At 52.1% G+C, this 20,331-nt stretch overlaps 2 protein-coding genes across 8 annotated transcripts; one reads left to right on the forward strand and one right to left on the reverse strand.

The window, feature by feature from the left end:
• Positions 1-712: 712 nt before the first annotated feature.
• Positions 713-8,454, reverse strand: ACTMAP (actin maturation protease). 6 transcript variants are annotated; one of them, XM_055553867.1, is made up of 7 exons: positions 8,292-8,454; positions 7,337-7,433; positions 4,214-4,282; positions 3,577-3,701; positions 2,682-2,811; positions 2,505-2,575; positions 713-1,748 (listed from the first exon to the last, which is right to left on the reverse strand). In XM_055553867.1, exons 4-7 carry the CDS (start codon positions 3,677-3,679, stop codon positions 1,411-1,413), a joined length of 642 nt encoding a protein of 213 aa, XP_055409842.1. In that variant the 5' UTR covers positions 3,680-3,701; positions 4,214-4,282; positions 7,337-7,433; positions 8,292-8,454; the 3' UTR covers positions 713-1,410. The 6 variants fall into 6 exon arrangements, with proteins under 6 accessions (XP_055409842.1, XP_055409841.1, XP_055409838.1 ...); XM_055553866.1 differs by having other exon boundaries at positions 8,115-8,454; XM_055553863.1 differs by having other exon boundaries at positions 7,337-8,454.
• A 144-nt stretch (positions 8,455-8,598) lies between these two features.
• On the forward strand, positions 8,599-19,525 carry SNRPA (small nuclear ribonucleoprotein polypeptide A). Of its 2 annotated transcripts, XM_055553870.1 has the most exons (7): positions 8,599-8,738; positions 9,201-9,295; positions 12,167-12,339; positions 14,598-14,777; positions 17,139-17,312; positions 17,736-17,824; positions 19,146-19,525. In XM_055553870.1, exons 2-7 carry the CDS (start codon positions 9,223-9,225, stop codon positions 19,303-19,305), a joined length of 849 nt encoding a protein of 282 aa, XP_055409845.1. In that variant the 5' UTR covers positions 8,599-8,738; positions 9,201-9,222; the 3' UTR covers positions 19,306-19,525. The 2 variants fall into 2 exon arrangements, with proteins under 2 accessions (XP_055409845.1, XP_055409846.1); XM_055553871.1 differs by lacking the exon at positions 8,599-8,738 and having other exon boundaries at positions 9,007-9,295.
• The last annotated feature ends 806 nt before the right edge of the window (positions 19,526-20,331 follow it).

Genomic DNA, 20,331 nt, shown 5'->3' on the forward strand with positions numbered 1-20,331 from the left:
CTCTGTCCTGCTCCTAACTTTGGGTTCCTGGCCCACCAGGCTGGGCTGGGGGAAGAGAGGCGCCCCCTCCCCCTTAGCCAAAGCTCTGGCGTGGTCTTCCAGGCTGAGGGTTGCTCCTTTTCTACTGTCTTTATACTTATTTATACAAGAGAGGTAGTCGTTTGATGGGGCCACACTGGGGATCAGGAGGCAACATCGCTTCACTGCCTTCCCCTTGTGACGACACCCCAATAAACACATTCGTAGTCCATTTTGTGGAGTCTTTTTTTTTACATCTGAAGCTTATGGGCTCAAAGCTCATAATTTGAGCATTAGCGCTGCATGAGGTGAGGGGATGACGACAGGTCTGGGGTAGAAGTGGGCTCAGAGCTGGTGGTTCACTGGCTTCACTGAGTTGCTCTTCTTGTGCCTGGCCCGCCCCGACCCCATCTGTCTAGGTGCTGTGTGCCTGGCTTGAATCTGGCCCTGCCACTGGCCAGCCCTGTGACCTCAGGCCAGTGACGGTACTTCTCCAGCTTGTTCTCCCTCAAACTGGGAGGATCTAGTATCCTCCTTAGAGGGTTGGAGGACTTGATGAGTTAATGGGGTTGTGAAGGGGTTGGCACAAATAATTAGCAGTGGGAGCTTTTGCTTTTTAGACCAGGAGAGAAGACAGGTGAGGAAGGTGCTGAGCCTGAGGGCCTCTTCCCTGAGGAAGTGATAGAGTCAGGACTGTGGATTCAGGAGTTTTAATGGAGGGCCGGGTGCAGGCACAGGACGCGCCAGGCACCTGAGACCCCACTGGTGGCAGAAAGCGTGAGGAGAAAGAACCTGGGGTGAGGGAGACTGGGGTGAGCCAGGAGGATGCTGCACGAGGAGCATACAGGAGGTTCTGGAAGTTTCTCTGGAGGGCAGTGGTGAAATGTGGTTTGTGTTTGGGTTTTGTTTTTGGCCACACCATGTGGCATGCAGGATCTTAGCTCCCAACCAGGGATCAGAACCCGTGCCCCCTGCAGTCTTGACCAGTGGATCGCCAGGAAGTCCATGGTTCATGTTTTAAAAGGCTTCTCCGGCTTGACATGAAGATACTGTCACGGGGTACAAGGAGAGGGTGGTCGGCAGCCAGAAATGGGCGGATGCAGCACTGATGGGGCGGGGGGCAAGCCCTGGGGTCTCAGCGGTTGCCAGTCTCCCCCCTGCAGAGGCAGCTGGTCTGTGTGGCTCCTGGCTATAACCCCAGCCCAGAGTAGGTGCTCAATTTTGGGAGGTGGGCTTGGGGGAGTTGGGGTGATGCCCAGGATGGATTTGGGGGGGACCCTGCATGAAGGATCTCTGGTTGGAGGTCCAGTCCAACCCCTCGGGCTGTCACTCAGAGAGAGAAGCCAGGGCACTCTTTGGCTGGTGACACAGCTGAGCTGGGGCCACAGCAGCCTAGTGGCTGGGGTCCTGTGGTCGGAGGAGCAGGGCCTGGCCACAGAGGCCGGCCCGCACCCCGCCGGCAGGCACCACGTACTCCCGGCCATCCGCAGCCCGAGAGGGCGAGAAGTCCGTCAGCTGCAGGTTGCTGTCCCGGACTTGGTCATAGTCCCACAGCTGGTGGTGCCAACTCTTGCCCTGCTTGGCGAGGAGGTAGACAGCCCCTGGGGAGCCTTCTTCCGGCAGGGATGGTGGCTGGTGGGGTGTGCCGGGGACTGGGTGGAACAGGCCTGGCAGCTCGGGATCCTCCGAGTAGCCAAGGCTGGGCACATGCTGCACACCCAGCAGGACCCCTGTGGGGAAGAGGGGGCGGCTGTGAGTAGGAGCTGAGCCCTGACGAGGGGCTGGGGCTCCCGGAGTCCCCCTCCACTGCCCTCCAGGGTGGGCGCTGCCATGATCCCTGCACTGTACACAGCGTGGGCACAGCTGGGCTTGGATTTGAACCCATGGTGCTGGGCTCCAGAACTGCAGGCATTTTAAGTCCTGCCTCTGACAGTCTGTCAGCACAGGGAGGTGGTCAAGGCAGCACCAAACAGAGCAGACATCACCACCTAGTTGTTGCGAGCTGTCTAGGAGAGCCGTGCTCAGAGGTGTGCACACCAGTGCGCTGCCTTCTATCAGGCAGGCGCAAAGACGAAGGTGCTGACTATAGCTAACACTGAGACATGGAACCTACCAGGCACCATTTAAAGAGTTTGAACATTCAAACAGCCCTCTGCTCTGGGACTGTTCACCCTAATTTCCAGATGCGGACCTGGAGGTCCAGAGTCACAGAGCCTAGGAGTGTCTGGACCAGGTTTGCAGCCCAGTTTGATCCTCCTCTGTGCTCTGAGTTTCTTGTTTGGGAAAAACCCTGATTGACAGATGCTGAAGTACCTGCTGCCGGCCAGGACCCTGCTAACTACCCTGTAGGGACAAAGATGGTCCAACCCTGGCTCCTGCCTTGAATAGTGTGGAGGGGCTGGCACGAGGGTGAGCATGTGAGGAGGGGAGACTGGGGATCAGGGAGGCCCACAGTGAGGGTCCAGGGCAGGGGAGGGGGAACCCACCTGCGCTCACAGCCCAGTGGGCCTTGTGGCCCTTCCTCTGACATGGCTCGTGGTTGAAGTCCTCGTCGTAGCTGCACTGCGGTCAAGGCCAATGCTGTGGGGCGGCCCCGGGACACACACACCCTCCCCCCGCCTCCCCCCCATCCCAGCCCAGCTCCCTCCCTGACCCTGGGATACGGGATAAGGAGGGGGTGTCCGGCGACAATGTGCTGCAGGACGTGGTCTCTGTTGGGACCGCCCAGGCCGCCGCAGAGCACCTCTGCCTGGCAGCCCAGTGCCTCCTGGGCCAGCCTGCCCATGTCAGCCACTGCAGGGACAGAGCAGACACACAAGCAGCAGTCACTGTGCACCAGGCACTGGGAAAAAGGCTTTTAGGAATCAATGCCTGTAACCCTCACTGTGACCATCATCTCTTCGTGCAAACGTGGAAAATGAGCCACAGAGAAAGACACAGATCCTGTGTTAATGCATGTGTGTGGAATTTAGAAAACTGGTACACATGATCCTATTGGCAAAACAGAGACACTGACGCACAGACGCAGAGAATAAATGTACGGCTACCAAGGGGGCAGGTGGGAGGAACCGGGAGACTGCAGCTGACACCTAGGTACTATTGATACTATGTATGAAATAGACAACTAATGAGAATCTACTGTACAGAACAGGGAACTCAATGCACTGTGGTGACCCGAATGACAAGGAAGTCCTAAAGAGAGGACATACATCTATGTGTATGGCTGACTGATCCTGCTGTCCAGCAGAAACTGACAAAACATTGTGAAGCAACTCTACTGCAAAAAAAAAATAAAAAAAAAAAAAAGTGAGGCACAGAGAGGATAAGTTGCTTGTCTATGGTGACGCAGCAGGAAGCGGCAGAGCTGGGCTGGGAACCCTGGTAGCCTGGTTCCAGAGTCCACCTCATAACACTCTGCTCTTTGGCGGGGCGGGGCAGGGGAAGGAGAAGGGTGCAAAGAATGGAACAAAGTCCCCCATGTGCCTGATGTATCCCAGCCAAGCTCTCCAGTCCTCTCCTGCAGGACATCTGGGTGACACCCTTCCACACCCAACCTACCTGAGAACATCTCCCCCTGGGCCGTGTATCCTCTCTCCATGGCCACCTGCACAAGTCTCTCCAAGGGGGTGCCGCCGGGGGGTGCCAGGAGGGTGCCTGCCATCCACAAGGCCACCAGCCCACACCTGGGGAGAGACAGGCCCAGCCCCCCAACCTCTAATTAGAGTCTTTCCTGGCCCCCTCTGCCCTAAAAGCTGGAGTGTAGTGAACAGTTTGCTGCCCTGGGGGAATTCCCTTGTCTCCCAGGGCGAATGGGGAGACCTGACTTCCCCCTCCTAGGAGAGGGGATGGCCAAGGCCTGAAACCAAGGCTGGAGGGCTGGGGTGGGGTGAGTGGGTGGGAGGTTAAGCAGACATGTCACCTGGGCTTCCAGGAGGAGCAGGTGCCAAGGGGGAGTCAGAGATAATGGACCAGATTTGTTCACTTGCTTGTTTGTTTCAACTGTTTATTGCACATGCTCCCAGGACCCTGACCTGGGTAAGTTCCCCTTCTCCCTCCCCTCCTCCTTCCCCCTAGGCTGCCTGGGATGAACCCACTCTTCCCACACTCCCCGGTCAATCCTCACAGAGGCTGGTGAGGGCAAAGGCTTGAGGGCACAGCCAGCCAAGGGGCTGGGGTCCCAAATCAGGGTACGTACTGAGGGCCTTCTTGGATGAGGGAGGGCAGGTCAGCACAGAAGAGGATCCACTGCAGGTCACTTCTGAAACTGAATCAGAGGCGCATTCAGGTCATGAGGGAACCAGTTCCTAGGGTCTCACCCTCAAGGGCTGCTCTTGGCTGGGTCAGACTGCCTTCATCCCTGATGAGACACTTCCCTTCCCCACCTCTGTTTTCTCGTCTGTTCAATGGGAATCATTCTTCTGCCTGCTACTCCCTGCTTTTTCTCAGCCATTGAAGGGGCAAAGAGCAGATGTGCAAAAGCTTTGCAACTAGGAGTCAGAGGAATTTATTAGAAGGGGTATCTCTATATCATGTTGAGCCCTAGTGGCTCTGGTAAAGAACCAGTCTGCCAATGCAGGAGACTCAGGTTTAATCCCTCAGTTGAGAAGATCCCCTGGAAAAGGGAATGGGAATCCACTCCAGTATTCTTGCCTGGAGAATCCCATGGAGAGAGGAGCCTGGTGGGCTACAGTTGCAAAGAACTGGACATGACTTAGCGACTGAGCATGCATCCATGCTCTACTCCATGGATGAAAAAATTAATGAAAGAAAGAAAGGGAAAATTTTATTGGAGCCAACTTGAGGATTATAACCTGGAGATAGTCTTTCAGAATGCTCTGAGGACTTCTCTACCCATCAGATGTCAAAACACAGTCATATGTTAAGTTTTTGAGACAAAGGGTTGTCAAAATATTATTGACCATTTACTCAATCCAGATCTACAAGTACAAAGCAAGTTGTGGGACATGGGTCATTTTGACCCCTTAACAAGATTAAGAAGGAAAGTCTTTTGATGAGATTAAGACGGAATATTATTCTGTAAGGAGGTCTGGTAAATGCACACTAAATGGGAAGGAGGAGGCCCAAATGGGCAAAGAAACAATTTACATTTATTTTATCTTGCTGGGACTTCCCTGTTGGTCCAGTGGTTAAGACTTTGCCTTCCAAAGCAGGAGATGCAGGTTTGATCCCTGGTCGGGGAACTAAGATCCCACAGGCCTCAACAATCAAAAAACCAGAACATAAACAACAGAAGCAATACTGTAACAAATTCAATCAAGACTTTAAAAATGATCCACATCAAGAAAAAGAAATTTTTCCCGTCTTGCCATAAAACATGAATTTAATTTCATTGGTGCCGAAACTCTCCATGTTTTTCCCTCTGAAGCCTGTTTTGCACACAGTTAGGATGGAAATCCTTCACTCAGCCTTGAGCAAAACCAGGTGACAGCTCCAGGCCTAAGAGATCACTGATAAGAGTCAGGCCCAGCCCCTCCGAGGGGAGGCCACTCAAGAATATTTTGGTGATTCCAATCCTTCCCCCCTCCCCACCAGGGCTCAGGAGGTGCCAGGCAATGTGCTTATATCTCTATCCCAAAGCCAATGAAAGGGGAAGGCTGGGAGGCACCCTCCTGATGAGAGGAGATATCACAGCACATTGGTTAAAAGCAGGGTGCCACCACCCCCCCCCCTGCAAAAAGTAGGGCACCCCATTGCCATGCCCTTCCTCTTCTAAGCACTGTGGCCAAGTGACTTAACCAATGTGAATCTCGGCTTCCTCATCTGAAAAATGGGGTAACAATAGTTCCTGCCCTGAGCGGGGAGAGATAAATTAAAAGGTTGAGTTTAACATAGATATGCTATTTTGTATCTGGAGGAGGGCATGGCAACCCACTCCAGTATTCTTGCCTGGAGAATCCCCATGGACAGAGGAGCCTGGCGGGCTACAGTCCATGGGGTCACAAAGAGTTGCACACGACTGAAGTGACTTAGCATGCATGCATGCATGCGTGCATATACGTACATACATATATGTGTGTATATGTGTATCTGAATCACTGTGCCATACACCTGAAAATAACATGACATTATAAATCAACTTGGAGAAGGAAATGGCAACCCACTCCAGTACTCTTGCCTGGAAAATCCCATGGACAGAGAAGCCTGGTAGACAACAGTCCATGGGATCGCAAAGAGTCGGACACGACTGAGCGACTTCACATAAATCAACTATACTTCAATTAAAAAAAATAAATAGTTCCTGCCTCATGGAATTGCTGAGGTTAAATTAATAAGTAAAAAAACACTTAGAACAGCACCTGGCATATGTAGATAATGGGTGGTTGTTACTTGCATTAAATTTGCCTCACTATGGGGGAATTCCCCAGCAGTCCAGTGGTTAGGTTCTGTGGGTCCATTGCTGATGATGTGGGTTCTATTCCTGGTTGGGGAACTAATATTCCACATGCCACACAGTGCAGCAGAAACAAAAAGCAAAACAATTTGTCTTACTATACTTGGGGCCTTTAGGGCTGATTATAAACTTGTCTAGAGAACTGGAAATTTCTTCCGGACAGGGGCAGGTCACTTCTCCCTTTTCCCTTCACCCCCAGCCCATGTCTAGGCCCCTTTCTTCCTGCCTGGGTCTCTGGGTGCTCCAGCTTCCTTCTAGGCCCCTAGCCTCCAGTCTTACCATCTCCACTCCTAGAAGGCAGCCTCCCTCCCTCCCTGGAAGGGCACAAAGCCCTTCCACAGCTCCCCAGAGCCCTCAGGACAGTCCACCTTCCTTCACAGGGTCCCCTCCCCCCCCCCCCCCCCCCCAGCCATGCCCTGTGTCGGGCTCCTGGCCACCTGGGAAATGAGTGGCCACATTTGCCACTTCTCTGTCAAGTATTTGCAGGTCCCTGAAAAGAACATCTCTTCATTTCACTTTTGGGCCCAGGCACAAGCTATTTTCTCTTCTCATCAAGAAACTTCCTCGACAGCACTCAGGGGTTCCCTCCTCTAGACAAGCCCCTGAGACCCCCTACTCCTGGGGCACCAACTCCCTCTAGACTCCCTCCCGATGGCTCTGACCTGTCTGGACTGTGACTGTCTGGTGGAGGGAGCATCTGTTTCTCCCACTGGATGAGGTGCTCTCAAGGAGCAGGAGCTTTCTGCGTTGCCGAAGGCACACAGCCACTGAAGGCGTCCAAATAGGGAGCTGAAGCAGACTGTCTGCCCTTAAGAAAATGGGAAACCCCAAGAGATGACTGAAGTGATGTGGGGAGAGGTGGTTGGGTGAGACCACGGGTGGGAGGGATAGGCCATGGGACCCTACCGGTCCTTGTGCAGCTTCAGGAGCCTCTTCACGTCCTCTCTGCTCCCGGGGGCTGGGCCGGCCCTCTCCAAGGCCTCCTTCAGGAGCTGACTCTTCTCTAGGCCGAAGACATGAGGGGGAGCAAACCCAGTGGTAGGGGGTGGCGGCAGTGGGGGTGGTGGGGGAACAGAGGCCTGGAAACTCGAGGGTGGGAAAGCTAATTCGGGGAGATTTAGGGGAAGGGGAGGAAGTGGAATACTAAGGGCCTGGGATGCAGGGGTTTCGGGAGGAGGAATTGGTGGCTCTAAAGGAGGAGAACATGGAGAAATCATTTTGGGGTCTGTGACTTAGGCTGAAAGATCGAGAATGGGAGAGGGGGACAGATCCTCCAAAATGTGGTCAGAGGGATGGAGAGTCTGACGGTCTTAGAGCTGAATTCCTGATCTGGGAGCTGAAGTTGGGATTGTAAAAAAAAACAGGGCTAAAATCTGGAACCTTGGGAGCAGGGATTGAAGCTGACGCAAATGACAAGGAATCTGAGGGCTAAGGGGTCCTTTAATGTGCAAACAGATCTGTGGTATAGAGTTGGGATGCAAAGCTCCAGGTGTGAGGCTTAGGAGTTAACTTCTTATCCTGGGTTAGTTTAGAAACTTGGGAAATTATGGGACACGAAAGCCCAGGCCTGGGGCAAGGCACCTAAAGCGTGGGATTTAGGATCCCTGGGCTAAAAACTGGGAGAATTTAGAATAGATCCCACCCCCTCGCATCTCAGACCCGAGTTTGGAACCTTAGAGCTGACCTTTGAGTCAGAGGTCAAAAGGACACTTGGCAGGGAAAATAGCCTAGTTGTGGAGAAAGTCCTGAAATCGGGGCGCAACAGGAAGTCTTGTGGGCTGGAGAAGGATCACAGATTGGAGGCCGTTGGAAGCCCCCATACGGCTTGGGGTAACAGGGCCGGGCAATAAAACGCGCCTACCCTTCCCGCAAAATGGCTGCCGCAGCTTACAGCCTTTCCCAAATCCCGCGGTAAGATTAGCAACTCAAGTCCGCCCCTTTAACGATCACGTGACAGAGAGGGGCTGCGAAAGAAAGGCCTTGGACGAGACTGCCGCAAGAACCGAGTCCCGATTGGCAAGAGGCGCGTGAGGGGGCGCGGCCTTCACGGATTGGTCCGTAGTCGCGTGCGCCGCAAAAGGGTTTGCAGGGGCTGGGCGGAGTTTTTCTGCTGAGGCGGGAACCCAATTGCCGTTTTTATTGGCAAAATCTGGGTCCGGGAGCTAGCCTTACTCTGATTGGCCAAGCTACCAAGTTTCCGCGCAGGGGTTGGCTTGTAGATACACAAAGGCGGGTCCAGAGGAGGAAGTTTTGTGGTCGGCACTCAGCAGCGTAGCAGGCACCGCTTGCGGGAGCTGAGTCTGTTTCGGTGAGTATTCTTGGACACAGGCGGCCGTAGGCGCCTAGCGGCGGAGCGCGTGACACCCGGGCTTTCCTGCGCTTCGTGTAGTGGGAACTATTTTTTTTCTGCGCGAGGCCAGGTTTCGGCAAAGTCGTCCCGCTTGCCTTAACTGGCTCTTACATCCGGGCCATTTCTCCTGGGCCGGCCTTTGAGCGCGTGGGCCAGTGGGAATCGCTACCTAGGCCGCTCCGCCTACTAAGTCGAGTAGAGCATCCTGGGACTCGTAGTAAACCTCACGAGATTTCCCTCACCACGCGGGGAGGAGAAGCTGTGTGCTGCGTTTGCTTTGTTTTCCGAGCCGTGCTTCCCTCTTCCCTCGTCTTTACCTTACTTGACTTTCTCTTGGAAGGAAGATCCTTCAGCAGCCCGCGTTAGGACAAAAGGATTTTCAGAAACCCAGGACTGAGTGGGACTTTTTCGTTCTTTCAGCCCTACCTCAGCAACTTAGTCCATGGCAGTTCCCGAGACCCGCCCCAACCACACTATTTATATCAACAATCTGAATGAGAAGATCAAGAAGGATGGTGAGTTTTCGGGATAGTCCGGACACCAGGCTATCCCGCACCAGCCTGCCCCCTCTTCTGTCCCCAGCATCCATGTCTCTTCCTCAGCCTTCTCCAGCCAAACTCTTTTAAGTTCGGTCTTTGCACAGGCAGTGCCTTTGATATTTCCTCATTTTCTCTTACACTTTTACCGTTATTCTGGTAACTTGCTCGTCTTTCAGGGTTTCAGCCTCAGGAGCCTCCAGAATGTCTCCCCCTTCCCTTTTCCACCCACGTGCCTGCCTCTGAGTTCCTAAAACCCTGAACCTCCCCAGTCAAGTCCTGATCTGGCTGTCAGGGGACTCTCTCTTTCCTGGCCTTTGAGCTCCAGGAGGGTAAGAACTGCCTAAGAACTGCAACTGTTGGTCTCTGTCATGCCCTCAAGTGATTAACCCACAGTGAAAACGTTTCATTTCAAAATAAAGTGAAATGAACCATGATGGTGGGTAACACTGGGTACCAGGTGCTGATGTATAAATAATGGTTACATTTAACTTTCACAGCAACCCTGCAGGAAGGACCTGTTGTTCCCATTTCTCAGAATAGAAACTGAGACTCCAGAGGGATGTGATTTGCCCAAGGCATACAGCAGGGAAACGTGCTTGAGACCACTATATGGAATTCTGATTAAGAACTCGATTCTAGATATGACATAGTTTTCTTTTTTCTTGAGCAAGTTATCACTTTTTATTGAACTTCTTGTTTTTATGTATATAGGAAAGCTGGGCAAAATCTGTGCGCAGATGTTATGGGGAATATATGAGCTAAACTTCCATGCTTTTTTTTTTTAATGCTGCCTAGCCGTTAGTAAGGGTTGGATATAAGTGTTAGCTCTTATTAGCTCCTCAAGAAAACTGTTAGGAGAACTGAAGGAGCTTGCTGGCATTAAGTTGAGGTTACCGATAAAGTTGCTATTGAAGACAGTAAACAAGCCATGTAAATCCCTCATATACTGTTAGAGCATTGTGCCGGGCCAGTTCTCTGTGGAGCTGCGGACACAGTGGTGACTGAGACAGTCCTGGTCCTGACTTCATGGAACCACAGTCTAGTAGAGATGACAGATCTGCTCCCAGACAGTGATAGCCCAGAGTAGCCATGGCCATAATTGGGGGAAGTTGAGGCATAGTAGTCAAGGCTGGGATTGGGCACTTGGACAGAGGTATTCAGGTTCATAGAACAGGAGACATTTTGGGAAAGCCTACCAGGTAGGGGAAGCAGCATCTGTGTTACAATGAGGGAGACGAGTGACTAATCTGGACCAGCATGTGCAAGTGTCCAGGGGCAAAAGAGAGCCCAGGGCACTCTGGGAACCACATGTACTGCAGTTTTGGGTGCCTGAGACTTAGAGGCTGGTGATTCATGGAGAACATTTCAGGCAAGCAGTGCACTCTGGCTCCTGATGCCTTGAGGGCTGGGTGGGGTGTTTTACTTCATCCTGAGGGCTTTGGGGAGCCAGGCAAGGGATGCAGCTAATTGTGAAAGATCTTTCCAGCTGTGGAGGGTGAACTTGGTGGGCAAGAAAGGAGACTGGGGAGAGGCCCAGCACCCAGGGGAATGACTCAGGCCCACACTTGGCCTTCAGCCTATGGGGATGGCAGGTGGAGACAAATCTCAGAAATGCCTTCAGAATTTTTGGCTATTTGCTTCCCTCTTTACCCGATCCCCCTTTTCTTTCCTACTGTCTTATTGACTGGGTATCTTAAGCTCAGGTACCTTCTTTGCATAAGACTGGTACCCTTTCCTGGCTGTCCATTTGCTAGGGAGGTTTGGTAGTCCTGGGTTCAGACGGACTTGGGTCCTGGGCCAGTGACAGATCCTCTGAGAGCCTCTGTCCACATTAATAAAATTGGGGCAGTTATAATTGCTAACTCATGGAGTAGAGGTAAAAATTCAGTGACATTATTCCCAGAAATCATTTAATGCTGTGTTTATTCAGGCAAATGTATTTGGAGATTTGTGTGCTGGCAACTGTACTGTTCATTAGGGTTTTTTTTTTTTTTTTTTTTTTGGCTCACACCAAGGGGTTTATGGGATTTTAGTTCCCTGACCAGGGATTGAGCCTGGACCCTTGTCAATAAGAGCACAGAGTTCTAACCACTGGACCACTAGGGAGTTCCCTGTGGGGATATGGAATAAACAAATAGGATAGACTTACACCTCTTCAGAAACAGGACCAAGCAAAAAGGAAACAAACATGATGTCAGGAGGTAGGAAGTGCCATGAAAGAAAAGCAAGCAGGTTCTCACTGTTGGGGGAATGACATGAGGGGGCTCTTATCCCACCAGGGTGGTCAGGGAAGGCCTCGGAGGTAACATCTCTGCTGAGTCCTGGGTGACTGGAACGAGGCAGCCATGTACACATCGGGAGAAAGTTGCTCCTAGTAGAGGGATCAGTCAGTGGAAAGGTCCTGAGGCAAGGTTGCTGTGATGAGCCTGAGAAAGGGCTGGGAGGCCAGTGTGGTTAGAGCCATAGGAGTGAAGATGGGGCATGGGGAGAGATGAGGTGGGAGAAGTCACCAGGGCCAGATCAGAGGGGCTTGTGTCAAGGTGCTGGAGACAAGGAGGGAAAGTCCTTGCATTTATCGAGCATTTACTATGTGCCCTCTGTATGTGTGACTCGTGTTCCCCTGCAGCGACCTTGTGGGGTAGGTATCCTGACTGTTGACCTGCTACAGAGTCAACGCACACGACCACCTGAGTGGTTCTAGACTGCTGATGGTACTGTTCAGTACTCTGTCAATGGGCTGATGGTTTCTCTTGTGGGCTGCATTTCCTCTGAAAAGCGGAGCTCCAGCGCCAGGATGTGATACCCCGGCCTGCAGTCACCCCTGGGTCTTTTCTCTCCCTACTGCAGAGCTGAAGAAGTCCCTGTATGCCATCTTCTCCCAGTTTGGCCAGATCCTGGATATCCTGGTGTCACGAAGCCTGAAGATGAGGGGCCAGGCCTTTGTCATCTTCAAGGAGGTCAGCAGTGCCACCAACGCCCTGCGTTCCATGCAGGGCTTCCCCTTCTACGACAAGCCCATGGTGAGCACCGGGTGTGGAGGCTGTGGGTGTGTGCCCGCGCCACGTGTTGCAGGCTGGATGGGTCTGGGCTACTGTCACCTGTAGTCCACAGCCTTAGGGATGGGAGTTCCTCCTGTTGGTCCTCCATATCCACTGTTCACTGTACTGGGGCAGTGGAGACACAGCAATCACGGGAAGTCCCAGCTCTGCCCTTGTAGACCCACAGTGCCGCTGGAGAGAGACACCTGTCTCCAGGTGGCGACGACCCGAGGGGTCAGGGCTGGGACAGGCGAATGCACAGAACTCAGGGAGCCTACTCTCCCCCAGTCTGGGAGTTTGTGGGGGAGCCTTTCTGGATGAATAAGAGTTGGAGAAGAGTAGCTGAGAAAGACAAACTAAGAATGGGAGATAACCAGGAACCTGTGTAACTGAGGAAGTGAGTCAAGTTCATTCGGCAGAAGTGAAGGGTGGGAGATGGTGGGGTGGGCGTGGCCTGGAGAGTTGTCAGAAGTCAGGCTAAGGAGCTGATCCTGAAGGTGGACTTGACTCCAAGGTTGCCGGCAAACCATGGAAGGATTAGGGAGATGCCTGTGGCTGTTGGGGAGGATGGATTCAGTTGTGGGAGATGGGGTTCAGTTGTGATGGTGAGGCTGGGTCAGGGTCCCAGGTCTGGTATAAGGGGAGAGTTCATCTAGGATCAGGGGTTACAGTGATGGCTATCACTGGGTACCAGGTGCTGATGTATAAATCGTGGTTACATGGGGCCATGGGATGGGAGGAAGTGGGTTACAGATGTTCAGTAGGCCTTGAACAGACAGGGGTTCTGTTGTTCAGAGTCCCTGCGCTGATCCAGAATTCCTGCCATATCAATCAGTTCTCTTTCCCTCTGTCAGTTCTTCGAGTTTCACCTGATTGGAATATGCCTCCCTGAACCAGTAGGGTGGTGACAGCAAGTGTCAGTGCCTGCAGGTCCCAGGCAGGTCTCTTCACATGAAGACATTGGCCCCAGGGGCACAGGGGCAGCCTGGTGCCCTCACCTCCTTCCAGAGGGGGCTGTTCTCTGACTCCTGCCTGTTGTGTCCTGTTGTGGGTATGTGAGCCCACAGTTGCCATGTCTTCCATTGCTTTTCTGGAGTAGCTGGAAATTCCCTTTTGAGGACTAAAAATCATAAATCATTTTATGTGGACCTTCCTCCCCTGCTTTTCTCTAACACCACTGCTTGAACTGTAGAAAGCGCTGAGCCACTGTGGGCTCTATCAGGGAATCCTGTCAACTCTACCTGGAAAACCTCCACTGAAAACATAAAATTAAAAAACAAAAACACACACACACACACAAAAAAAACCTCCAAAAAAACCCTCCACTGATTCTTCCCACTCCTCCCCTGGTACCCGCCTAGTCCCAGCCGCGACCCTTCTCCCTGTTTTGACCCCCTGCTCCTCCCAGGCCTCTCTCTATCCCATGGTCACAGCGCTCCTTGGGAGTCACAAGTGAGAGCTCGTCATCCCCCTGCTTATAATACTCTTTTGACTCCCGGCTTGCTCAGGAAAAGACAAAGTCCCAAGGCCCCCTGTTAGCTCTGTGATGTCACCTCCCTCCTCAGCCACGTAGGCCTCACTGCTGTTGCTTGAACACACCCCATACGCTAGCTCTTCTGGCTCTTCCTTTGCTAGAACGCTTTTTTCCCTAGATGCCTGCATGCCTCCCTCCCTCCCTGTCTTTACGCCAGCATTCTCTCCCTGAGGTCTTTCTGGCTGCACTCTGAAAATTTCACTTCTTCTCAACTCCTCACCTCCCCTTCCCCTGTTGGTTCACTTTTTGATCTCTGTCATATCTTCCCCAGCGAACTAATGCCAAGAGGGCGGGGCTTTTGTGTGATTGGCTCATTGCTGAATCCTCGGAGCAAATTTGGGTGCTCTGTAAACCACTGACTGAGATTTAGTTTGGAGACTCGGTCTCGTGTGCGATGGAAACCCCCCAATATAGTGCTCCCGTCCTGGCCTTGTTTCCTTGTACCCTGAGTGATGCTTGGGGCTGTCCCATCTTCCTATCAGAATCCCAGCATCCATTCCTGAGAGCTTGCTGCATGCCAGGCAGTGTCTAGAGCACGTTTTAGCTCCTGGTCGTCCTTTGAAGTGGGAAATACCTCAGTACCCATTTGACAGATGGGGACATTGAGGCCAAGGGATTTCTATGATGTTTCTCACCAAGCTCCAGGCAAGGTCTGATTTTGGCTCCTAAGTCCAGTCTCCTTCACCCTCTACTCTCTGTTGGGCAGCGCATCCAATACGCCAAGACCGACTCGGATATCATTGCCAAGATGAAGGGCACCTTTGTGGAGCGGGACCGCAAGCGGGAGAAGAGGAAGCCCAAGAGCCAGGAGACTCCAGCTGCCAAAAAAGCCGTGCAGGGAGGGGCGGCCGCCCCTGTGGTGGGCACTGTGCAAGGGCCTGTCCCGGTAAGCCAGGGCCCACAGACGCAGCCCTCTCCCCACCAGGTCTTCCTCAGCCTCGTGGGCTGGTGCGGGGGTGCAGTAGGGAGAGGTATCCTCTTAGAGATCCAGGCATTCCCCCCACTTCCATTTTTCTTGTGGAGCTTGTGTGCCTATCTATAGGGGGGTGAGCATATGAGTGATGGTACCTCCACTTGGAAACGTCTGATGTCTATGCCTCTCTGCCAGTTTTTCAGGACCTTTTTCTGTGTGTCTCAGTCTTTTTGTTTTTTTCTCTCCTTGACCTTGATTTTGCTGTGTCTTCTAAAGTCAGTGTTTGTGTGGCAAATCCAGAGGAAACCACTAACCAGCTATTAGGATTGAAAAGAATTTCATTTAACAAGGTCACCAGATCAGTATGGAAAAGTCAGTTTTATTTCTGTACATTAGCAACGAACAAGGATACTTCAAACTGAAAAACACCTCCAAGGAAAGTGTGCAAGGCCGCCCACTGAAGTGATAGAACATGGCTGAGAGAAATTTGGAGACTTAGTACTCTTGCCTAGAAAATCCCATGGATGGAGAAGCCTGGTAGGCTGCAGTCCATGGGGTCACGAAGAGTCAGACATAACTGAGCGACTTCACTTTCACTTTTCACTTTCATGCATTGGAGAAGGAAATGGCCACCCACTCCAGTGTTCTTGCCTGGAGAATCCAGGGACGGGGGAGCCTGGTGGGCTGCCATCTCTGGGGTCGCACAGAGTCGGACACGACTGAAGCGACTCAGCAACAGCAGCAGCAGCAGCAGTGCTATTAAGATGTCATTTCTCTCCAAACTGGTTTAAAGAGTCAGCTCTGTTCAGTCAGAATCCCGAGAGGGATTTGTGGGGACAGACAGGCTGTCTGCAAATGTTTGTGATGGCAAAGCTGGGGCCTGTTGTTCAGGAATGGTATGGCGTTGGCCTGAGGATGGGAAGATGGACCAGTGGGACAGAGTAGAGTCCAGAAACATGCACGTGTGTATGTGGTCGTTCTGTATATGACCGAGGTATCGCTGCTCTCCAGTGGTGAAAGGGCTTTTTCCCCTAGTAAATCGTACTGGACCAATTGGATATTTGTAAGAGGAGAAAATTAAGCCCTGACTTGGCTACATATAAGTTAATTTGAGATAAACGGTAGACTTGAATGTGTCAGCTCCAGTAATCAGAGTTCTTGAAGAAAACAGAAAAATGTCTTTATGACCTTGGTGAGGCCATAAGAGTAGAAACATCCTGTTTTCTAAACAAGATACAGAAAGCATAAAGTACTAAAGAAAAGATGAATGAATTGTACCCACTCTGGTCTCCGAACCTTCCGATGGGTTGTCTTGTGTCGGTGTCTGTGTCTGGGTTAAGCTGCCCCACTTTTAAACCTCTCCGCTCTTACTGTGCCCAGCTTTCCATCCAACTTTGACTCTTCACATGGGGTTCAGCTCCTGTCTCCCCTGGGAGCATGTGCTTTTTGCCTTCAGCCTCTCTCCGTTCCCCTTGCTGTCACCCCTTCCTGTGTCTTTGCATCAGCCCTGACCATCCCCATCCACCTCTGCCTTTCACCGTCTGTTCTCTGGGCCTGTTTCTTTCTCCATATAGTCTGTTTGTTTATTTGGCTGTGTTGGGTCTTAGTTGCGGCATGCGGGATCCTCCTGTTTTGACGCACCAACTTTCCAGTTGTGGTGTGCAGCCTTAGCTGCTCTGCAGCACGTGGGATCTTAGTTCCCAGATGAGAGATCAAACCTGCGTCCCTGCATTGCAAGGCAGATTCTTAACCACTGGACCAGGGAAGTCCCCATTAAGTTTTAAAGCAGTACAGCATGCTGCTTATAGTGTTTATTTCCACCCCTTTTAGTTGATAATGTTTTTATTTTTCTCCTAGTCTTTTTTTTTTCCCAGTAGGCCCCCAACTTTGTTCATATGTCTACAAGCAAAATTAGGCCATTCTAATTGTTCTTTCCTTTTTAGGGGGTGGGGGGGCCCACACTGAGTGATGTGTAGAATCTTAGTTCCCTTTCCAGGGATTGAACCTGTTCCTCCTGCAGTGGAAGCACCAAGTTCTAACCACTGGACGGCTAGGGAAATTCCTCTAACCAATTTTTATATGTTAAAAAAGTTTCTATTTATTTTTAAGTCTTTCTAATTTGATGTCCCCTGTGACCTTGGGCCTGATCTGCTCCATCCATCCCTCTTTGGATGCTTTTCTTGCCTTTTCCAGGTCTGGATCTTTTTTCTCTGTGTCGCACACCTGGGGTTTCCTGTAACAGCCTTTTCTCCTTTCTGCTTCCTCCCAACACTGAAAGCACACCTCCTCCCACCTGCTGGTGCCCCTCTCAGCCCTGCCCTCCTCTCCCCGTAGGGCATGCCGCCGATGACTCAGGCGCCCCGCATCATGCACCACATGCCGGGCCAGCCCCCCTACATGCCGCCGCCGGGCATGATCCCGCCTCCAGGCCTGGCGCCTGGCCAGCTCCCACCGGGGGCCATGCCGCCACAGCAGCTTATGCCGGGGCAGATGCCACCTGCCCAGCCTGTAAGTGTCTGGTCCTCCTGGGGTCTGGTATAGTCAGGAGACAGGAATGGCAGGCAGGGCGCTGTTTTAGGTTGGGTGGTCTGGGCAGGCCTCCCCGAGGAGGTACTGTTGGAGGATGAAGATTTAGCAGTGGCGTCAGGCCCTGGGACAGAGGAATTGGTGTGTTTGCTGGAGCAGGTCAAGGGGAGGCTGGAGTGGGGGTGGGCTGCACCTCGGTTCACTCTGAACTTCTGCTGAGCACCCACTCATGGGTGCAACTGTGCTCCCTTGTGGCTTACAGTCTAGGACACAGTAGGGTAGACAGGCAACAACACCGGGTCTGTTAGGTGAAAGACTAGAAAGAATTCAAGCAGGGCGGGGCTGGAGGGCAGGAGGGCCATAGATCCCTGACCAGACTTATGGTCTCCCGTTGCTCTCCTGCAGCTTTCAGAAAATCCACCAAATCACATCTTGTTCCTTACCAACCTGCCGGAAGAGACCAATGAGCTCATGCTTTCCATGCTTTTCAACCAGTAAGTGGGGCCTGTGGCTGGGCTGGGCCTAGAGGGTGGTGGCCGCGAGGTGGCACCACAGGGACAAGCCTCATGGTTCTGTTCGTGGAGCCCGAGCCTGTGCAGGCGGGGACAGCGCCTGGAGGCCAGAAGGAGGAGGCTGAGGCCGGCCCTGCAGCGGCCGGGCGTGGACGTCAGCAGTGGCCAGGATGGGCAGACTGTCCTCTGCCCTTATGGAGATGACTCTGGATCTCATTTTTCCAGTCTCTAACTTAGACAAAAGCGAGGTGCAAGTCCAGCAGGAGTGAGATGCCACTGAATGCTGGCTAGACTGGAAGAAGTCAGCCTGTTCAGACTGCAGGTTTGGGGTTGGGGGATGCTCAACCCCTCGGGGATGTGGGTGGATGCGGGCCATTGCATGGTGTAACTGTCCACTGTTTAGTCAAGTGCTCACCTAGATTTCTCGTGGCTCAACAGTAAAGAATCCACTGCTAATCCAGGAGATGCAGGTTCCATCCCTTGGAAAAGGAAATGACAACCCACTCCAGCATTCTTGCCTAGGAAATCCGATGGACAGTGGAGCCTCGGGTCACAGAGTTGGATGTGACTTAGTGACTAAAGAACAACACTGATGACTTTGCTCCTGACTGTATGAAATTCTAACATGCCCAAAGGGCTGGGTGGGGCATTGAGCCTGGGAGAAGGGCGGAGTCAAGCGCAGGTGCTCACAGCTAGAGGGAGCAGGACCCTTTATACCTGGGTCAAGAGGAAATTTTGAGAAACTGAATGAAACAAAAATCATACTGTTCAATTTTATACCATGTCCACAAAACAATGCACAGTTTCTAAGAATACTGATGGAAAAAAGGATACCCAGTAATCCTGAGGATTTGTTGCCTAATGGGGAAGGAAGTAAGGAATGAGAAGAGGGAAATGAAACAGCAGATTATAAAAGCAGAGGGTAGTGGTTATTCTGGGGCTTCCCAGGTGGCCTGTTGGTAAAGAACTTGTCTGCCAGTGTAGAAGATGCAGGTTTGATCCCCGGGTTGGGAACATCCCTTGGAGAAGGGCATGGCAATCCACTTCAGAATTCTTGCCTAGAGAATCTCCATGGACAGAGAAGCCTGGTGGGCAACAGTCCATGGGGTTTCAAAGAGTCGGACTCAACTGAGCACATCAACTTAGCACTGTCCCCATTTCAGGCTGGATGATCCTTTGTTATTGGGGCCATCTTCTGCATCATGGGGTGTTTAGCAGTATTCTTGGCCCCTACTCACTGGATGCTTGAATGTTTGAGGGGAGTGCTGAGGCTGGATCCCTGAGGTCTCTGCCTTTCTCTCAGGTTCCCTGGGTTCAAGGAGGTCCGGCTGGTCCCTGGGCGGCATGACATCGCCTTCGTGGAGTTTGACAATGAGGTGCAGGCAGGGGCTGCTCGAGACGCCCTGCAGGGCTTCAAGATCACCCAGAACAACGCCATGAAGATCTCCTTTGCCAAGAAGTAGCACCCTTTTCCCATGCCTGTCCCGGCCCCCTGTTCTGGGGCCATCCCCTCCCCCCTTGGTTCAGCCCCCTGAAGGTAAGTCCCCCTTGGGGGCCTTCTTGGAGCCGTGTGTGAGTGAGTGGTCGCCACACAGCACTGTACCCAGAGTCTGTCCCCAGACATTGCACCTGGCGCTGTTAGGCTGGAATTAAAGTGTTTTTTTGTGGTTTGTTTTTTCACAACCATTTGTTTTTATTTTCTTGTCCTCCGTGTTTCCCTTCCCTGCACACCAGAATATTCTTAGTGTTTGAGCAGCTCAGCACACTGGGGGATTGAAACCTTGGGCAAATACAGAATAGCGTCGGAACACGGTCCAAACTTGTCACTTTTACTATTTTGGCAGCTTTCTGTTTTGTCTCAGAATTAGGGCAAGAAGTTAAAACCCAGGCTGCCAAGTACAGTTGGGCAGGTTCTATACTGCACAAGGATGCTGCTTTTAATGGCACACCATTCACTGTATAGACTCAGGTTGATTGCGATAATTTTCTGACAGGATAGAGTGTTAAGAAACAGGTTTTTCTTTACCTTTTTCTAGACAAAAATGCCTTCTCTCATAGCAGGAGTCTCACAGAAACCACTCTAGGTACTTCAGGAAGAAAGGGAAGGAAAAGGAATATTCACAGAGTCATTGAAAGGATGGTAGGAATGGCAGTTTGGGTGGGAGATGCTGAGTTCAACTTGGCAGCCCCCGATTGAGCTGGAGTTCAGGAAGAGGTCCCTGCTGCTGCTGCTGCAGTGAGGGCCCCGCTGACTTGGTCACACATGGGAGACACAGCCGGGAGCTTGGGACAGGTGGCTGAATCAGTCTCCCTCCAGTGCCGCAGCTGCAGTGGAAGCTAGAAGATGTGGTTTCTGGCTGGACAGTTAACGTGCCCAGCTGAAGCTGGATAAGAAGGGGAGATTGAATGGGGGACCTTCCTTAGCAGTCTGTCACAGATGTGACTTGACAATTTTTAAGTTGACTAAATGTGTGTGTGTATAAATATAT

This window comes from Bubalus kerabau, chromosome 17 (assembly GCF_029407905.1).
Source record: "Bubalus kerabau isolate K-KA32 ecotype Philippines breed swamp buffalo chromosome 17, PCC_UOA_SB_1v2, whole genome shotgun sequence".
Lineage (NCBI taxonomy): Eukaryota > Metazoa > Chordata > Mammalia > Artiodactyla > Bovidae > Bubalus > Bubalus kerabau.

Bases quoted from the DNA above. Each gene is read 5' to 3' on its own strand.
- ACTMAP (XM_055553863.1), bottom strand. From the start codon at position 7,647: ATGATTTCTCCATGTTCTCCTCCTTTAGAGCCACCAATTCCTCCTCCC. The intron at 2,576-2,681 runs GTATCCCAGGGT...ACCGCAGTGCAG, and splicing joins GGACACCCCCTCCTTATCCC to CTACGACGAGGACTTCAACC. The intron at 1,749-2,504 runs GTGGGTTCCCCC...TCTTCCCCACAG, and splicing joins CCACTGGGCTGTGAGCGCAG to GGGTCCTGCTGGGTGTGCAG.
- SNRPA (XM_055553870.1), top strand. From the start codon at position 9,223: ATGGCAGTTCCCGAGACCCGCCCCAACCACACTATTTATATCAACAAT. The intron at 12,340-14,597 runs GTGAGCACCGGG...TCTGTTGGGCAG, and splicing joins CCTTCTACGACAAGCCCATG to CGCATCCAATACGCCAAGAC. The intron at 17,825-19,145 runs GTAAGTGGGGCC...CCTTTCTCTCAG, and splicing joins CTTTCCATGCTTTTCAACCA to GTTCCCTGGGTTCAAGGAGG.